A 21,219-nucleotide genomic window follows, 5' to 3' on the forward strand; every position below is an offset into this window, starting at 1 on the left:
CAACTTTTTCAAAACTGTTTTATTTATTTATTAACTATTTATTGTTGATTGCCGTTTGTATACAGATAATATTTCACATCCGTAATCCTGCTCTCTCTATTTTTTTTATATTGAAAGCTATACAGGACTTGAAAACTGACCCATCCAAATGACTACACACACACACACACACACACACAGACTTGGCTTAGAAACAAGCCTGTTTACACCAGCTCTGCTAGATCTGTCATGGGTTGCAGTTGTGCAATAATCATGCTTGGTTATTGCTGATATTTAAAATGTACTCCTGGCATGTTTCCCAAGTTCAGTACTTGCTTGAACACATCGAGATGCTGCCGCCTTCCCACACGGCAAAGGTTCCTAATATTTCAACCAAACTGGGAGGAGCGCTTTCTCAATCCAGGCTGAAATCCCTGTATTCAGGTCAGAACTCTGCACTCTATTTTCCATGAAAACTGGAGGCCTCTGGGAATTGTAGACCAATCGTGTCTTTCCTGTTGATTAGCTGCAAATTGAGCCTTCATTACGGTGTCTTGTCACAGACGTGATTTCCCTCGTCTCTAGACCAGCTTCAGAAAGTAACTGAAAAGTGGTTATACAGTGACACTGTCCATTTAGTTGGTTGTCTTATTAGTTCAAGTTTTGAATGCTGATATGTATTTCTTATTAGTTTTAGTACTTGGGATTTGTTGGTGCAGATGTTTGGCAGCTGGACTGTTTGTAGTCGGCGAGGATGGCAAATTTACCCACTCCAGTACTGACACGTTCCAGAATAAATCAAAATTGACATGCATGGTATCAATTCACAGTTAAGCACTTCAACGTTCCAGCGAGCATCTATGCAAAATAGAAGCCAGCTGATCTGGAAGCTGACTGGCTGTTCGCACTCAATCGTTTTCGAATTACATATAGCGGGAAATATATTGGCAAGTCTGCTATAATGAAATGTTTCAAAACCTTCAAACAACCCCCCCTCCCCTTTGTTTTTAGAATTCAATGCCAAATCTTTCCATTTGAAAGAGTCACACCACTGAAGACCAATTCTCCAAAGCGTTCCTCCTTCATCTCTCAGGTCACAAGAAACCGCAGCATTGTCTAAATTCACAGCAAACACAATTTTTCACTGCCAATCAGAAATACCCTTAAAAGAGAACCAGCCCAGCTAGTTCCCACTTGTCACAGCTTGTCTCCAGTCCTCCTCCTACACAGAAACCCACCTCCTGTTTTCCACAAACAGGTATGGGATTGTTCTCGTTTCAACAGGGTTACACAACTAAGATTCTTAAACAACTGCTGTGCGCAGGTCGACCATGAAGATTTAAAGAAATACATACATAAATTATATAAACACATGGCATTAAGATTGCTTTTGTTAAGGTCATTTTCAAAGCAAATTGATCGAGTATGTCATCTAAAAAAAGAGAAGGTGGCTTAATCCAAACCACCTTACAGCTGGTTTGTACAAATACATACAAGTCTATACAGATAAACCCACAGATACATACACACGCACACACTCTTTCTATGGCGAGAGACATCATTTACCTCTAACGAATTGATTTTAAAACAAGGAATTGGAACAGGAATTGAAAACAATGAACTCGACCTTGGCGATTCTGTCCTCTCATCATAGGGTGGGGCTTCACACTGCAGAAGCACTTGCAGTACGTATCTGTATGGTTCTGACTAGCTATTATTAATGCTGGTTATCAAATAACACAGCTGTCTAAAGTGCAACGAAGCTGTTCTCTTTACAATGGGGATTCAAGGCAGGCAAAGGGCTAAAATTCAACCAAGCACGTGAATCCATCCCGCCGATATTACTGAGACAGACCCAGGCAGAAAAGAAAGCTTCCTATTGTAGGGCTCCCCAAATAGCCAAGCTAGTTCTGTTTTTTTACTTCCACCCACAGCTTAAAACATGATTACAACATGCCTTGTTTTGCAAAACCTTGATAAAACTTTTCTATGCGAAATTTGAATCTGCAAGTAGAGCTCTATAAACACATGAAAAAATGTAGTTAATTTGCACTTCAATAATTTATTTATTGTTTGATTTAAGAAGTCCCAAAGTCGTAAACATTAGCGATGTTGCATAGTATACCGTGCAAATCTCAACCATTTTAGCAATTGTCGATATTTACCTCACAATAAAATGCAAAGTTCTAGATCAAATGCACTGTAATTGCAGATTTCTCCTATTGTGCTGCCGCCAGGGAACGCCAATGCAAATTGTGGACAGACTACTTTAAATCACATTGCAAAGATTGCTGGCTCAAGCGAGATGCAGCCATTGTATTTCCTCCTCCTGTTTCAGGCGAGCACTGCAGGTTTTACTTTACAAACGCGTTTCCCAAACTATGACATCACAGAGACACGTCCAATACATGAGTGGCACCCACCCCACACCAGCATTCATCTTGGACCGTCTCGTTTCAACTCTGAACAAAAAAACTATATGGCGGCCCCTCCTCCCTACCTCCCCCAGTTAACTAATAAAGGCAACAAATGAATGCCTTATGGACATTAAGGGGTTAAAGGAATCCTGCCCTTCCCCCCCGGAAAACTACAGGAAGGCTAACGGAATACCAAAGGAAAGTCTAGAAGCAACGGATCTACTACTCCGCTGCAGAAGCATCAATCACCACAATTTCGTGCACAATTCCTTCAAGCGTAGAGTCGCTGTACAGCGAATCCTTTCAGACATACGTTCTAGTAGACCGCCCAAGACAAAACAATGAGCAACAAAAAAAAACACACAAAAATCTACTTCAGTTCCTGTTCAAACAATACCGGACCTGTGAACGCCACGGAATGCGCAGAGGGCACTCTCAAGGAAGTATCCCGCGGGAGGCACTTCCTGTGCAGAAACCCAACGTCCTGATCGCCAGATTAGGCCGGGTGTGAGATTCCTGTCTACAAACACATCGCCGTCATTGTGCTGAACCAAGGCTGTCGTTTACTCTCACAACCTTCAGATCTGTGCGGTGTCAGCAACAGGACCTACAGCCGGGTCTCTATCGAAAGTAGTTGAGGAGGTGAAAGCCTTAAGAGGCTAGGTTGGACTTTCACTTTAGGAACTTCTTTGGCGTGGTCGAGTGGCGCAGTCGGTTCATTTTCTGGGATGAAAACTGGAATTTGGTGACCTCAACTAATCCCATGGTGGGCAGCTGTTGCATGACTCACATCCTCTATTTGTGCAGTGAGCAAAGCAAGACCAGGGCAAGTTTCAACAGGCACCAAAATCATTTGATTTGGAACCAAATGCCAGGCCACCAGAGGTTAAAAGTTGAAAAACTACCCCCTCCCCATTTCAACAGCTTTCCTGACATCTGTATTGGATTCCCCCCCCCCCCCCACCCACCCAAGACCACCTGATATCTGATCAAAGAAAGAGATTATCTTAACAGCCATATGGTCCCTGGATGGGAATAAATCACTTAAATTACATCTTCAAAGCATGATATACCTTTCATGGAAATAAAATAGTTACAAGAGAAGAGAAGGATTGGTCTATGCTATGCATGGGTAGTGTAGCGTGATTTCAATCAGCCTTTTAAAAATATAATAATAAAAAAAGGAAGTTGTTTGTCAAAGAGCATTGTTTAAAAGCCCTCTGAATAACCCTCAATATTCTTACTCTACCATGTTCAACAACCCTGACAAAGCCCTTATTCTTCTGAAGCCTACCTAGAGGCTAGCTGACTGCGGGCAGAATAACTCCACACAAAACAAGCCCCCCTCTCCACCCCCCAGAAAAGCCCTAGTTTCCAGTGTTTATCAATGGGAGTTCACACTGACCCCTGGCCCTCCAGCAAGGCACAATGGAATATATGGTAGTTTGTTTTGTACAGAAAGTAAAGCCGGTACACCCCCCCCCGGTTGATATTAAGTTATTTTTACTGTAAAAAGGTAGTTATACTGTACTTCCAAATACAGCTTTCCACTCAGCAGCAGAGACAGAAAATGTAGTAAAGTGGCCCCTTTTGAAAACGATATGTCAAATCGCATGCATATACAAATTAGGTTATCTTGCTCCTTAAATAAACTATATAGGAATGTGAAACAATTACATAACAGGCATATGTAATATCTTTATTAGGTCACATTTTTTGTTTGTGTTTTTTTTAACGGATTGCATTCGGTTGCTTGAAAAAGCGCCACGCCCGCAGCGATCAAGTGTTTGTTAACAGGAGTAATGCATGAGGATTGTATGCCTAGCAGGAATCCATTGCTAGTGGCCAGCCTACACAAAACCTGGCAGACTGAGATGATCCCAGAGGCGATTGTAAACAAAAAACGCATACTTTGCATGACAGGCAGCTTACTGAAACTCAGATCACATCATTCAGAGAATCTGGAGAAGCCAAGACCAGGCTTGCAGACTTGCACAGACACTGAAGAACCTGAAGTGCAGAGCCCAGTCTGGTATGCCGATGAAATATTCCAGGAAAGCGCACAAAACCTCACTTTAGTCAATAACAGGCAATAGCAACAAGTTTATCTGGATTGCCAGGTGATAGAAAGTTGGCGGTTCTACACATTGTTGCAGAAATGGCCACGGGGAGCCAGTGTTTGTCGACTGCTCCCATAAACGTTGATGGCTGCTGTACATTCATACGATGCATACAAAATAAAACTTTGCTAAGCAACAAAGGGATTACACACCAGTGTTACAGAGCACAGTCCCCTATTTGTATTAAAACTACAGCAGAGGAAATTAGATTATTGATTAAAACAGGAGCTAATAGAATCCGTTACCGGGGGATTTACAAGTGCTGTTTGCTCAGGAAGAAAGCTGCTGCCACAGAGACTGATCAATCACATGCAAAAAGGTCTGCATAAAAATCAGCATATCAGTCAGTACACAGGCACAGCACATCAAGTTCTACTGTGTATTACTGAACAGCGCGGACTTAACCCTTTACAGCCCGGAGACCACAGCAGTAGTTGCTAGCTCCAAGTGAGCAAGTATCTTTGAGATCATGAATGCTATGCAGTGTCCCTTAAAGGAAATCACTTCCAGCAAGTACAGTGCAAAGCCAGCCCCTCAAGCACTTACTCTTGAGCACTGGCAGTTATCTTTATGGAATCTGTATTGGTGATTATGTCCAAGAGTCCAATCCAAAATCTTTAGTTTCATCCTGAGCCAATAACTCTTACTTAAAGAACTCTAACAAACGAACGACGTTCTTTTTCTTCAAAGCTGAGCCATTACTGGCAGGGATGCAAAGGTAGAGGGCTTGACTCCAGCATGCAGAGTTTCATACAAGGGTTTAATGAAAACAGACCTAATAATTGAGGACTTTTGAGAAAGCGATGCAACAGTATGATCATTTATCTGGATGCTTTAATTCATCCATAACTAAACCATTTCTACTGTAAATGTTGTTATAGGTTGTGCTTAATTTTAATGCAGTAAGTGCCTCCCTGGAAACTGTTTCCGCAATGCTTTCATGTGGATTTTTTGGTTAAATATTAGAGGGTCCATGACCAGAGCCCCCTTCCCCCCCCGGCACGCTGCTGTCTGTGCCCCTGTGCCAGTGGAGGAGGCCGGTACACAGGGACCAGTCTATCCCACAGCTGCTAGCCATTACAACAACTTCCTGTTCAGCATTACATTATAAACTGACTGACCGAGACAACCCCCTTCAAAACAATCAAGAACACATTTCAAAATACGCAGATCTGCCATAAGGTACCTATTATATTGCAATCTGACCCAACAAAAGCCTGCGGGCACTGAGATAGCAATTAGAACTGCAAAACCAGTGCCAGTTGCAGTGCCTTCTCAAATGACATTGTAAGCAGAACAATATCGCTTTGAACAACGCACTGTAATATCAATGCTAGAACAAGCAAATTCACCAATCCTGGTGAACTTTCAGTAGTGGCACGTTTCTTTGTCACAAGATGGTTTAAATGCATAAAACAGTGGCGTTCTACCACCTTGCTAATGAACATCAGAATGATGCAGAGGTCTACTGAGAGCAAAGGTCGACAGCATGGGCGCCAGGGAGGGGAGTTTAATTATTTGACACTGTAGCCTGCAGCGGTTTCTACTACTCTTTACTGAAACAGGGCTTTGTGCCACACACAGCTATACAGTCTGACATCAATGACTAATGCCGTTGACTGCCAGGTCATCAGATTCAGTGACAAGACTCCTACGAAGCATCCATCCATGCATGGCACCAAGGGAAGTCGAAAAAGTAAAAGTTCAGTTAGTTGACCTGGATTAACGAAAGGGATCATTTAGAAAAAATAATAATTAAAACGAGACACAAATGTCCTTTGGCATACATGGTTACGACAAGGAACAAGCCCAGATATAAAAGAAACAAAACCACGATTCAACACCGTTGTAGTCACCCATCATGTGGCAGAGCAAGGGTTAACTGGACAGTAGGAGGAGCGACTTGCCTGACTGTTCAGCATCCTCCCCCACCCACACCACCAAAAATCACCCAGGCAATTGAGCCGCTTTCCTCCCGGACTTGAAAGGGGAACTTGGTGGCTATGTGGGCTCCACGGTATGCAGGCAGCCCACATCAAGACTGGAGCAACTCACTGAAGCATGACGGGTGGCTTCTGACTAGTGCTGGAGCCAGATCAGTGCTCCGCTCAGCCTCTCCATCTCAAGCCTCTTTTTACACACGGCAGCTAGTTATGTGTTCCGCAATGCCCCGCGTGTACAGCACAGCCAAGCCTGTGAACAAATGGATTTATAGGAGAGTTCAGCATTATTATCCCTTACTAGTTTTGGATTAAGTGAACTAGCATCCAGCAGTAGAGTTTGCAGCCTCTACATCCATTCTCCACGTGAAAAAAAAGTTTGCCGTCAACAGTAAGTTTCAATTAATGCAACTATTTCAATCTGCTGAGAGTGCTCCTGTTTAAAAAAAAAAAAAAAAAAAAAAAAACAAAAAACAGGACCTAAAAATGCTGGTATGTTGTAGCAGGACATTTCCACGCTGCTCCACCCAGCCTGACTCGTGTCTAGTCCTGCCTGTTTTTATACTGCAGGGCTGGAGAAAGGGACACCTCCTGGATACACCCGCAGACACAGTTTCGGTTACAACTTCTTTCAGAGAAAACAGCTTTAGTCAGAGCTCCGACCTCATTTTGTGCCAGCATGACCCCACTTGAAATAAATCTGCAGTCAAAATTGCTAATGGAGAGTTAACTGTTATTCGAACACTAGCTTTCCACACCTTGAAAGTCTTCTGGTGTAAGTGGCAATGGAAAGAAACAGAAGAATTGTCCTTCAAAAAATGACATAATAGCATGAGTCACAATAAATAACAGCAGGACCAACAAAAGTACTAGTAATGCAAGATCTGCTGGGTGTTTAAGAAAGCAGGTTACACATCGTAGTGGGGATAGAAAACCCTCGCCTAGATTTAGTCCATAACTAAATCCGTTCATTTCAGTTCCCAGGTTTTTCTGTTCTTGATAAACATCCCCTCGGGCCATAACAGTAAGATCATCCAAAAGCTGTGCTCTGGTACTGAAACGTCATCTCCTACTTAAAGTAAAACTATAAATAATAATGGATTAGAGAGATAAACGAACGTATTCAGCCCTTGATGAGTCTGCTGGCTCTGGGGATAGGAAACAGACCAGGGGAACGGTTCATGCCAGGCCGTGCAGACCACAAGCATGGCAGCAGCTCCTGGCCCAGTTGAAACTGCTTTTTAATTTTCCCTCCCTTAGACCAGAAGGGCAGGTCTCACTCATGCTGCTGCATCATCTTTAAATACCGTCCTGTGGGCGCTTTGAAGGAGACAGCAGCATTGCCTGTTTTGGAAGCCATCTCAAGTTGCATTTAAAAGGATTAGCCCAAGGCCCGCCTCCCTTGACCCTAGCAAGTATGGCACAGAACTTAATTAAATGGTGGTCACACGCATAACAGGGAATATGATTAGCCTCTTAGCCACACCTGCTATATGGCTGTTTCTATAAAAAAAAATGTATTTAAAAAAAACAAGTGGAGCACTCTGCTTCCCGTTGACACTTCAGCATATCCACCAATGAATTAATTCATTCATGGAAATTTCAACCGTGGAATACCAGCGATGATCCTGCTGTAAGTGGTACTGGGTTAATACACATGGGATGACACTGGGCAACCCTTAAAAAAGTCTCAGAACGGGAGAGGCCAAAGAATGGATGCGATTGTAAACTGCCCCCTAAGGTTGGCCCATCCATCCAGGGTAAATTAAAATGAAAAAACGATTGCATCGTCACCGGCTGCGCTATCCAGGCTCCACGAATTCGGAAAACGAAACTGGATTCAGAGTAAGGATGCAGAGAGATTTTTTACAGAGCAAGTAATGCTGGCTGTATTCTGTATGTCAGTGTTGGTTGAAAGGTTTAAGGAATGCAGTTCCTCTCTTCTGGAGGGCGTTTCCTGACCCCAACGCTATGTTTTAACTGTGGCCCTCTCCAATCAAGCCCCAGCTTGACAGCAAAACCATCCCAAGCATTTCAAGCAGCTGAGCCCGACAAATTGGCTTTGCTAGGGCTGTTAGTCCAAAGCACTGTTTTTAAAAATAAAATAAATGAAAGCTCCGCAGGATACATTTAACCCACGAGTACTGTAGGAAACGTGTTACTCTTACTTCAGTAGGGACAAACTCTAAGAATCATCAGTTTTACAGCATCAATCACAGGGTTCTCCCCAGGAATTCTGTACAGCAGTCCGGCAGAAGATTATAGCCGGGAGCACTTTGAACAGAAAAATAAACTTGCCTTACCTTAAATATATAATACAACAAAGAATTTAAATAATGTGTTGTCTTATCGTTGACTGTCTGGTCGCTCTTTTTTCTGTCCGACGTTTTCTTTTTCATTTCTGTTTTTTATTGTGGAATACTACCGTGCTTATTTAGGCACGCTACGATTTGACTGGGGAAAGATAACGCAGGTTTATTGGAGCTCACATGAAAAAAAACACGTTAACCTTTGCACTTCCTTTTTAGCTTAATTATTGAGCTTACTGCTTCATTTAAATTGTTTTCAGGGTTATTTTTGTTTTTCACTGTTCTACATTTTGTACGTTCATTTTGACTTTTTTTTTTATACAAAAGTATTCACACACGTTTGGTCACCATCATAACCTGTGCATGAAACCAGAATGTAACAATCCAGCACCTCTGCACTGAAGCATTTGTATGTCAGCTGACATACATTCAACAGATATCTCCTCATGCCTTTCTTGTTAAAGGCGTACAACCTTTATATATGAACCCTCAATATCTCTCACAAGCACCTGGGTACGTATTGCCAAGATAGCATATGTATAGCTATTATGTACTATACATCACCTTACAATACAATAATATGACAAAAAATGGATTGAAATGACAATACCTGAAAATAATCTTAATATTTTTTTTAATAAAGTAGCCGGCGCAAACATAGTATTAGGCAGTGGATTGCGCCGATCGCCGGCCCATTTTGACCCCCTGCATTCATTGTCACTGTTTTTGCTTTGATCATTTTTAACGTTTAAGCCTCTCAAAGTGCTTAACACAGAAAACCCTCCCCTTCAACTCCGATTGGTTAAATGTTGTGTCAAGACATAACACAGCTGTCATGTGGTTCCAAGATTTATTTTTTTTCACGAAGCAATGGTCTGCTAGAAGCAAAATCAATCCTTACTGCTAAAGGCACAGTAGCACCTGCAAGACGGGTGGATTGAGTTTTTTCAGCCGGGCGGCAACAGCCACTTTGCTGGGCGACACGCCCAGCTGAAAAAGACCTGGGGAGAACCCTGACTCTTTCAAATGCCAGTTCTCTACTGGAGTCGCCATTCGGCCGTGCACAGTAGACAGGGGCTGATGGTTTTTGAATGCTTAGACATACTCCACAGCTCACTTCTCACCCAACGGGCTGAGCCCTTGAAATACTCCCAACCGACAGCATTGCACGAATCTCCCTAGTATTCTCTTATACTCAATATGGAGGAAAAAAAAAAAAAAAGGATACAGGCAGGACACAATGAGCTAACCAATGGAGTCTTATTTCTGATATTAGACACGTTTTACAACCGACATACTTATCAGTCTCTGGTAGCAACAATCTGCAGCATCTAGATGAAACTTATCAACACATTCTATGGTCTCGCAAAGGGAACTACCAAACTACAGTATAATCGTGCAAATAGGGGAAACGGGAATAACAGTAATGATACAGCAGGGTTTACAGGTTAACTGCCAGCAACAGAGATGAGTGTCCGCTACAGTCACACGGAGGTCAAGCAAAAGCTTATCCGAGAAACGAGACAGAAAGATAAGGGATGCCAAACTGGCAGCACCAAACATGAAAAGTGTGAACCACATCCTCTGAATTCAAACACGGGACACACAGTAACAGTTAGATTAGTTCCACTACAAACAATATTGTACCGACATCTGCTGAACAAGTTTATTTGTCACTTTCCTGTAACGAATCATGACAAAGCTATTAGCCCTTCTTTCGCTTTCTTTTTTTTTTTGTATTCCCCTGTAAAACACAAAGGCTGCCAATTAAATGCAGCACAGAAGCCATTACAATCATTTGAAAAACGGCAATTTTGGACACAGTCTCCCTGGTTCTCACCTCTAGCACAGGTCCGGCCCCCAGGATGTTTCTCTCCACCCCGCTGGCGTAACCCTTCTGGCTGAGGGCAGTCAGGCAGTGGATGAGGAAGTTGGTGCTCTGGGTCTTGCCGGAGCCGCTCTCCCCCGAGATGACGATGCACTGGTTCACTTGCTTCCTCAGCATGGCGTGGTACGCCACGTCGGCGATGGCGAAGATGTGGGGCTCAAGCTTGCCCAGCTGGTGGTTGTCATACATCTTGACATACTTGGGGTTGTAGATGGGCAGGAACTTGAAGGGGTTGATGGCCAGGAGGATGCTGCCGGCGTAGGTGTAGATATTGTGCTTGTGGAAACGGTTCTTCAGGTTGTCCAAGATGGCCGCCTCAGTGAGGTGGGGCAGGTTGCACAAGTCGTCAAAGTCTGCCTGCCTCGGGGGTAGAAAGCCCCGGGCCGTCAGCCGCCGAGCTTCCTTCTCCTGGCAGACGACCGGCAAGTGGACGTAGCGGATGGAGCCATCTGCGTTGCGTTCCTGGAGGAGGAAGTAGTAGCCCTCGCTCTGGGGGTGCTCCTGGTGGGCCCGTCGAGGCCAGAGCAGCACCCTCTGCACGGGGAGGTCACTGGCCTCCAGGACCCACTCCTCTCCGCCGCACTCTTTCACCTCCGCCAGCACGTAGCACTTGGAGGGGTCCAGCTCCAGCTGCACTGCCACGTCCTGGATGACCGCTGCGGCCGTGGCCGACTTGGGGACGGTCAGCGTGCAGCATGGAGAACTCTTCGAGGCCAGTCGGGGGTAGATCTGCAGGGGATAGGCCTTCCCATCCTGGCTAGCTGTCCCACCAGCCTCTTTGACACTCATTCTGCCGCACTGAGGCCCACTTCAGCATACCGCACAGCCTGGGGGGGTGGCGTGGGGGGGTCACCACCTAGCACCTGCAGCACAGACAGAGAAAGAACACAGTTAAGCTAGTACCATCGTCCATAACGTTTCAATACTTTAATTGAAAACGAGAATTCATATGATTAAAAAGATGTGAAATCCCATCTATTAAACCTCTGAATTACCAATTAAAAGAATCACATATTCTGTACATAGTATAGCCTCCCCGTTTCTTGACTGCCTTAAAAATCAACAAGGCTTTTTAACTTTGCAATGAAATTTGTATAAAAACGGCGATGCCGTTTACCCGGCCTCCGGGCAGGTTATGCTCCACAGAGACAAACTGTGACGTGAACAAAGCTATGCAGAGCATACAGTATCTCTCTTCGACAACAAGTGAGCAGGATAGTGAAACTGCAATCCACTGCAAATCATACTGGGCCGAGCACACAGCATCCTCCTGCGGCCGTCTCTGCAAAGTTGCAGCAGATCTGAACTTTAAAACTACCTTTCAGTAGAGCTTTTTTCAAAACACACTCTGCTTGCGGTGGGAAGCTGACTTGGTGCTTTTAATTATGCGGCAAAAACAGAAGCCCAAAAAACAAATCTTTCTGTACTGTGGCAGCTGTATTGTAGAAGCTGTTCTGATACAGTAGAATATAATGTGGTCAACAGTCTCCCAATGTTTTCTGGCTGTAGGTCACCGGTTTGGAGCTGAAAGACTGTTCTCTGCAGAACAGTTAAACAGCACACAGATCTGGTGTGATACCACACAGTTCCTCCGATGTTTGAAAAGAGGAAGCAAAGCATTTCACAGTCGGACCAACCCTGCTTCCACGCACCACGGAATCAGCAGGTTGCCAGCTTAGTCACAGACTGTGACTGTTTGCTCATAAATTGCATTTTAATCCCGTCTGAGTTTCTATCTGATTGCGTCTGCAGTAAGTGCAGAAGATCATTACTGCACGCTGCGGAACTTACTTTTATTGAAGAAAAAAAAAAAATCACATGCATTGTCTGTGCTTTAATCAGTCCCCCAACTTAACAACTCACAGTCGAGCACTTTGTGAAAACAGAACAGCCAGATCAGAAGGCGTTGTTGTTTACTTAGTTATTTAAGTTTTAGTGGCTAACGAAACTGAAGAAAACACACCATCCGGAAGTTCCCCTAGCAGTACGGTGTTTTGGATGCCTGTGTTCATCTTTTCATTTCCTTTTTTTTCAGTGTTCCTGCAGCTTGCAGGGTTTCGTTCAAACTGCACTTGTCAACTCGCTCCAAAATTGTCCTGGATTCCCCCCACCCCACCCCCCTCACCCGATCTCCAGAAACATTTCCAGTAATAAAAAATAAAATCCATTGTAGTCACTGGAATTCACCATTTGCATGTGTGCTTCAAAAAGGCTGGACTGTACCAGACAGTAATGACGGTTAAACCCAGGACTAAAGGTTTCAATTCAATTCCCCTACAGCAGATCAGAGGCCGAAATTAACCATGATTTCAAAAATGACAGAGAAAGGCCTGGAATGAACTACGTTTTCTACCCTCAGTTCATATGAAGATTTCTGGAAAGCAGCTCTGTCTGCCCCCGAGCTCACAATGCTCTCTGCCCCCGAGCTCACAATGCTCTCTGAGCTCACAATATTCTCTGCCTCTGACCTCAATGCTGAGATTACAATGCTCTCTCAGAGCTCACAATGCTCTCTGCCTCTGAGCTCACAATGCTCTCTGAGATCACAGTGCTCTCCGAGATCACAACGCTCTCTGCCTCCTCCACTCCCCTGGCATCTCGAACCTCTCCAATTGGAGACGCTTCCCACTAAACTCCTCAAAGAGTGTTTGGAAATGTCAGTTTAAACACTGGGAACAGAACTTCTAAATATTTGGTTATGTGCTGCACCAGAGTTTTAGTTATGTTTACTTCCTTTCTAGCATCACCTAGATCTTTAAGAATACAGACAATCTTATTTATCATATAATCAAAGAAACTATGAACGTAATCACAAAAGTCTACCGGAAGCCATAATAGTGGTACTGATTTAGTGTTAGATTTCGAAATGTCACATTCTTCTATTTGTAGTTTTCCATAAAATAAAATTTAAAAAAAAATAAAGACAAAGTGGTACATAATTCAGTATGTTAATGTAACATTATTCAGCAGCTTTCAGCAAACCTAGTTAATTCTATAAGGTGATGCTAAACTTTCGGCCAGAGCTGTACAAACACCTGTGCACAAATACAGGACAAGAAAACAAATGCTCAATTCGGTCGGTCAGAAGTTGGGAAATAGCAAGGAAATTCAAGTACCGCACACCATTGTATGGTTTTACTGGTGTTGAAACAATTTGTGAAATCTACTGTAAAACAGACCAATGCCAGAATTCACAATACAGCAGTCATCTGATTGACTGACTCAAACCAGGACAAAAAAAGACACTTTCAAAGCGAAAGTGAGTCACTGGCATCAACGCAGCAGCACCTATAAATAGAAATCAAACCAACATCCCAGTATGCAAAAGCACTCCAAAAGCAGCACCTGCATCTATAGCTGTCTTTGCTTCAGCCAGCCTGTGAAATGGAAGCAGTCTCGTGTGCATGCAATCTGCACTCTCACACTCTGGAACTCTGCACAGGAACTGGCTCGACCACTCTACTAATCCCACTTGCACAGTTTATTAATAAACATCACACTCTATCCAAGGCTGGGCTCCAGTTTTGCATGGTTCTTGTAGAACGATAGGCATCTTCTTTCAAGCATACAGTCCACTCTGCCTGCAAGGTTTACCAAACTAAAGTTTTTTACATCTAGGATCATGCTCCAGACTGAAAACCTACAGTAGAAGACTAAACTGTTTTGCTTTTTTCTTTTTTCTATTGCAACGTATGCAACATAAGTACCAGAGTGAGATATCAGTACACAGCACTTCTAGTTTAATTAGAAGAATAAGGGTCGATGGAAACAGGTGCCCGAGTCTTTGGAAAAATCATGTTAGGACACAGTTAGGTACTGCATGTGTAATGAGTTACAAAATACTTAACCTTAACAGTACATGCATGCTTGTACTTGCTGTAAGCATACCCAAGGCAACTGTTGAGAGGCCAGTGAAAAAACAAAAGGAATGATTTCCTTTTTTGAGAAGGCTCTCCTCAGCACACTACCTTACCTAAAGGGTTTAGCCGAATTAGCCCTTTGGACAGAATTCAGCCTTTTTGCCCTTCGTGCAATGAATTGAATGGGTGTTCCTCTCTCTCATGAACGAATGAAACAAAGGCAAAGTGGTACAGTAAATCAGGCACACATTTTCCTACACCTGTTTCCTGGTTTGGAAACACAGGTATGCAAAACGAGCTGAAGATTACTTGTTTAATTAAAGATACGTTCTTTATAGAGGGAAGCCCAAAGATGCATGGAAGTTAGTTTGTGCAACCAGGAGGGGTAAAAATACAAGCAAAGAGCCCAATAAAGATGCATCAAACCCTCCACTTCACATCTAATTAAAGGCCTGGAAAATGCTCTAAAAAACAATCCATCCATGACTCATCCCAGCGTGTACAAGTTCACCAAATCAACCCCCAAAGCAACTGCTACATCTGGGTTATCCTCAGAATTAAAAGGGAATAAACCACAGATCTAAGTTTCTACACGGAGAGGTCTCTTTGCAGTTCATGCTTGTAAGCCTGAATGCAGCTCTCTGGTTTTACCCCCTGCTATTGCACATGTGTTACAGCTCAGCAATGCTGTTCAGCTGCCAGTTTCCTCTTAAAATACTACAATATCACAGATCCACTAAAAAGCCTGCGAGCCACACTGGCAATATTATAATACATCTTAGCCTTTTTATTAGACCAGGGATGGATTTTTTTCCCCCCCTGTAGACCGTACTCTGTACAGTTCTGCAAACTTTTGCTCATAAATTCCATAGTCCTGCAGTTCAGAAATCTGAAACACACAGCCACCCCATCCAACCCCTGAAGTTTAGAAAGATCTCAGGCCAGGTCTGCTGTACCAAACAGATCCAAGTGTTGACACAACGAAGTTCCTGGTTTCCTGAAAATCTTTTCCAGAAGGAGACTGTAACTTTACCAGGTTACAGTAAAACTAAATCCTTAATCAGTTTTTACTATTGTACTGTGACACAAGGAGGACAGTCCACTGGTTGCAAGGACAGTGGATTAGCTCAGCCATGCAGGGCTTGAAAGGTAATGGTTGAGAGAGTGCTTGCGTCTTCCACTGACCAGCCAGACAGGGGGTGTATGAAGAGATTGCTGACCATCAATGCTTCATTTGTCAACTTGGCATTACTGAAGCAGCTGCCCTGCTTTGGAGTTTGTGCGCATTTGGAAGGGGGTGGCATAAAAGCAAGCTATGTGTTTTACTTCCGAGACCGGAGAAAATGCTGAGCTTGGCAAGTTCTTTTAAGAAATCAGGAAGAGAGAAAAAAGGGAAATTTGTCCAGTAGTAGACAGAAGGGTGGTTGTGTTGGCGAGGTCATGTGGGTCTTTAAGTAACTGCTTTTCAAGCACGTGATTCCACTGTGACGCGGGGGCTGACACTCGGGGAGAGGCACACGCTGTGCTCCCTGGAAGACTGTGGAGGTCAGGCAGCGTTTACTTGAGCCAGAAGAGTACATTTCAGAAGCAGATATGATGAGAGTTTCATCAAGTGTTTCATACGCCATTCGCACAACTTGCTCACAGAACTACTGGTGAAAATGAAACAACCCTTTTAATGTGGATCACAAGCCGGTGGAACTCCCCACATTCAATATTGTCATGCTTCGATAGTTTTCGGGAAATACTGATGTAATATTAACCCCCCGTACAGCACATGCTTATAATTTTCTAACTTTTATGTTAACATAAAAAAAGTTTGAGAATGAGAAAAGGCCATTCGGCCCATCAAGGCTCAGCCCTTGTTAGCACACCATTCTCCCCTACTGGAGGGATTGTCGCCATCCCTCCCATGATTAAACACTGAGATAACTCCTATATTTCAGTTACGCTGCAGTATTTACAATTATACTAAAAAAAAGTAACATCAACAACTACACAAATTAACATATTAATTAATAGAATTCCAACTACAATGATGCAGGTGTGACAAGGAATTACACAATTACAGTTGCAATTGTCCGGTCTGATCTGCAGTGCATGACGTGCTCCAACTCCAGTATATGTTTAATCTGCAGCTCTGGAGTCCAGGTTTGACTGTGCTGCAGTCCAGCACAGCGTTTTAACACAAGAGCAGATCAAAGCAAGAAAAACTGAATTTAGAACAGACTGCTGGTTTCCTCACAGAAAAGAGAGATGACCCATGTAATACCACACAGGACTGTCCCTTCGCAGATCCAAGGGGTGGTATGGTGATCTGCTGCATTAGTTAAGTTACAATCCAAAAATAGCATATTTGGGTAGTGAAATCATACTTCAGCTTAAAGGGGAAGGCAAACATTTCAACACAATTGGAAGGGAAGTGGCATTTCTGTCACTGCTTGGCTACGGGGTATTTCTACTCTCTCTTCCTGAGAACAGATACAAGACTCTCAGCACTTTGTTCATTTTGTCCCTCTTGGAAAACAAAGCCTTTGTTCTATGTGCCAGTTTTAGGAAATTTATCCAAAACGCATTTTACCTCTTCAACGGCTTGAAGCAGGTATTCCTAACAGAAGTAATTGTAAAACCTTTGTTTCATGCAACACATAGCCACAGAGTATAGGTAACAAACAAGTGTGTCTTATTAAACTCATAGTAAACCCATCAAATTGCTATGCAATGGGAGTCTTATTTCCATTCCTGCAATAAAGCTCAACAGTAGTGTCACGCTGCAGCAGTAAAAAATCCCCCATATTTTTTTTTACCTGTCAACTGCCTGTCAGTTCTGACTAGCTTGGAACCAAATAGCAATATACATGTAATGCCACTGAACTAAACTGCCCACAGGACATGTGCTTTTAGTAAAGGACAAGAATCCAGCATCATAATGGACCCTAAACAAATACCCTCAACTTGTATTACTGAAGGGTTGCACTGAAAAAAAAATTTTGGAGGCTGCATTTAGCCAGAAATGAAACGCATACAGTAATTCAGTTGCGGTGCCAAGCTAAATATTCCCTGGCTCCCCGAGCCCAGCTGGAGCAATCTTCCTTTTTTTTCGCGCTCTCAGCGAGGTTCATGTTGCAGTTCTGCTATACTCAGACCCGCAGGGACAAGCAGCTTTATCAGAATATAAAGGGTGATCTTGGACTCTGCTCAGCAGGTAAACAAGACCTGTGTGACTGCAGAAGATGGATTTCCACTGCTTTACAGAATCTCCTTGGGACATGTGGACACCAGGCGCTCTAGAGGGTGTCGACAAAACCACAGGAAAAATAAATCAAATAAATCACAGATGACAAAGTCGACTCTTCCAGTTCCCAGAAGTGTCAGTACAGTACCCACAAGCCAGCATCACATGACTGTACAAAACTCAGGGCTTGCCTGGATAAGCCACAGCTGGATCACTCTGGGCTTTTTACAGCACTAAAGAATCCACCTGGATTGCACCTAACACCTCGAATAACTGATGCAATCCAGGGCAATTCCATAGTGCAACAAAAACACCCCAAAAACAATCCAGGTTTCACTTGACGGATATACAGTAGAATGATCAGATCAACCGCATTGTCTAAGCAGTCTTCAGGCCCTGGGGCTTCAAGTGGTCACTCAAGCGTTTTCAATTATGGGTTTTCTCTGCATACATAGAAAAAAACAAAACCTTCAGCCTGTTAAAATAAATAAATAAATAAATATAAATAAATAAATTTAAAAAAAAGCTAAAAACAAACAAAATATAACTCAAACTTTTAGTAAGTTGGACAGTTCTATAAGACAAAGTACCGTAACAACTCTCAGAGCAGACCAGTCATCCAGGTCCAGTCTTGGGTATCCCTGCTATTAGTGCTAGAAGGGGCAAGGTCCTTAGGCTCACAGTCTCTACCTAGAGCTACAGCTGCTTACAGACACTCAGAAGCACTAGCACACACCTTTAAGAAGTTGCAGTTCTCAGCAGGTAATAAAATAAATCCATTCACTGTGTCCATTTCAAAACAAGAAAAGCTGTCCTTCCCTCACCTTTACAACCAACTCCCACGCAACGGCAATTAAAGTCTGCACTGAGTGTATTAAAAGCTGCTTGGGAGCAAACTTTCATCTGGGGCGCTGACATTTTTACTACCATACTGAAACTATCACCCCTAATAACTACACAGAAGTCTATCCATCGAAGAACGTGCAGTAGAATAAACAAACATACCTGCATCAAGGTAAATGATCTCGAGGACTTTATAGCTTCAGTATAATTTCCACTCCTCCCTAGATCACCGTGTATCTGGAGCGTATTTAAACTCTGCAGCTCTCCCATTCCTAATGTTAGCTTGCCGGAGAGTGCGAGCCATTCCTCTGGTGTGCTACCGGAGTCTGGCAGTTACAATGGGAATCAAACACACCAAACAGCCTGATTCACTCCCCGGCTCACACAGCAGGCTACTTTTTACTGTTTCCTTTTCCAAAACCCACCGGCTGGGTCGTCAGAATTAGAGAAACCCTGGAACTGTTTGCATCATCCTTTTAAAAGATGGCTTTTTATTAGTCTCCCACTTCTCACTCGTTACTGCGTGGAGACCATTGGCTGTGTGTCCCCAGAATCATCCTGTTCGAACCCAGCAGATGCAGTCACAAAAGGGGATTTTTCTGTTTCTAATGAACAAAAAACACATGGTTCCAGCCTGCAGCAAGGTCTTAGTGCAGCAACGCTCATACATTGACCTACTACAGACTGTACACCCTAAAAAACATTTAGTAAGCTCAGAGGTTAATTTGTGCCAGACCACACTGGATCCTAGATATGGTACCTTTAACTTGAGAATTCAAATGAAAAAAGACCTGAATATAACGTTAAAACACGGCTAGGCAAAGGTCGGCATGCAGCTACCGACACCAACAGCAAGACATGAAACCCTGATCCACAAGCAAATGAGAACATGACCCATATATGGGATCTGGTACCCCTGAACAAGCTAACACTATCGGCATGGAACAGACCTCCATGCATCATTAAAAAAGGTATTTAGAACTACAGGCCTAAAACGAAATCCATATGCAATTAGAAATGACAGAGTAGTTACTCTGACTGTTCAGTAGGTTTGTTTTTCATTTGCTGTGATTTCACACAGCTCTTATTTAAACGCATGCCCTGCAGCTGTGTACATAAAGGCCTACCTGGTATTTTTGGCTCGAGGCGAAGTAACCTCCGGCAGGAACAGCTTCTAATGAAAGAGCCTCAACGAGGGTGAGAAGGAACAGGATATCCTCCAATGAAAGCCACAACAAAAAGGCAGTGAATTACTTATTCAGCGGAGTGCTACAGTGACGTCAGCCGCAAGGCCAGAGCGGGTTACTGGTGATGGAGAGGACGTGCATGAAGAACACAGAGCCAGTTATTCCGGGGCAGCAGTCTGAACAAGCCCCCCCAACAAGAGCCAGACCATCCTCTTCCTGGGAACAGGGGGACGGGGAACGCACACATGGGCTGTGATCTTCGATGACATCATGGTTAGCCTAGTTGCTGGGGCACGCTTGGCCGTGTTTGTTCCTGCGCAAGTGCTTCACAGGAGAACACTGATGTTCCGTCTAAATTCGGAACTTAGTGTTATGTACAAAGGGGAAAAGGGGATACAGCAAAATAGTTCACAGTATGAAACTTAATACAGGCAGCTGGCCCAGACTGATGGTAAGTCTTTGAGAAGCAACACTTTGACAGGCAACGGGAGTGTGAACAGTCAAGAGATGCTCAATTCAGAGCTAGAGAACAGTGTTGTACAAAAAGGGATTAACTGTACATGTTAACTTATTATATTTTCTGTTGATCTGAACATAGATATTTTGTTGAAGATTTAAGTCGTTCAGCTTGTTCATTCAAACCGCAGACAAGCTTGAAAAGATATGCAAATGAAGCATGATCTGTGAAATAAACCATTAGATCATCTGAGAACGACTTTCTGAAGCTATACAGCAACAGTGTGTGCTGTACTCGTCCACACACTTTTCACCCCACTCTCCCTTTCCTACACAGACACACCCATACTGCTGCACATTCCTTTCAAACTGCACAGCGAAAAGACCAAACCAGCATCATGTATAAACAAACACAACGCATCCTTTTAAAAAGGGTCAACTCTCTCTCTTTTCAGGAATTGTAAAGACTGAGTTTTAATAAAAAGTACAACGAACAGGGTTTTACCTGTTCCCACAGAGAAAGAAAGAATATTACAAAAGCTTAGATTTGTCTGGATAAAAGCTGTTTTATTGCAACAACCATTGGAGGACAAAAAATTTATTATATACATAGACATATATAAATGAAAACATTCCATGCCAACCTACATAGACCAACCGTAATGAGTCATGTAAACCAAGCCATGGGATGTGGGTATAAAAAAAAAAATAAAAAAGCAAGCTTGTGTTTATTATCACAGAGTTGCGTTGAGGACTTCTAAAGCTTCCACTATGTGGTGGAAAGCCAGCACTCAAACACCTAGCAATTTGAAGCTGCCTGCAACATCAATGACCACTCTACAGTACGTACCCCAGCCTACAAACCAAACTGGCTGAAAACAAACTATAACAGAGGCATCGTGGTTCTCGACAATCAAGGGAGAAGAGCCTGTTTTTTAGTTCCAACGAGGTGCACTCAGACAACATTACAGAACAGGGCAGCAAA

General features: G+C 43.3%; 1 protein-coding gene across 8 annotated transcripts in view; it reads right to left on the reverse strand.

Moving 5' to 3' along the window:
* The window catches only part of LOC121301492 (unconventional myosin-IXb-like), a 57,636-nt gene that overhangs the window by 32,081 nt on the left and 4,336 nt on the right, over nt 1-21,219 (reverse strand). For all 8 annotated transcript variants that reach the window (XM_041230954.1, XM_041230958.1, XM_041230956.1 and 5 more), the window contains exon 2: nt 10,606-11,516. In XM_041230954.1, coding sequence (XP_041086888.1) covers nt 10,606-11,442 — 837 coding nt within the window. In that variant the 5' untranslated portion in view covers nt 11,443-11,516. The remainder of the gene's footprint in view (nt 1-10,605; nt 11,517-21,219) is intronic.

This window comes from Polyodon spathula, chromosome 27, assembly GCF_017654505.1.
Source record: "Polyodon spathula isolate WHYD16114869_AA chromosome 27, ASM1765450v1, whole genome shotgun sequence".
Taxonomy (NCBI): domain Eukaryota; kingdom Metazoa; phylum Chordata; class Actinopteri; order Acipenseriformes; family Polyodontidae; genus Polyodon; species Polyodon spathula.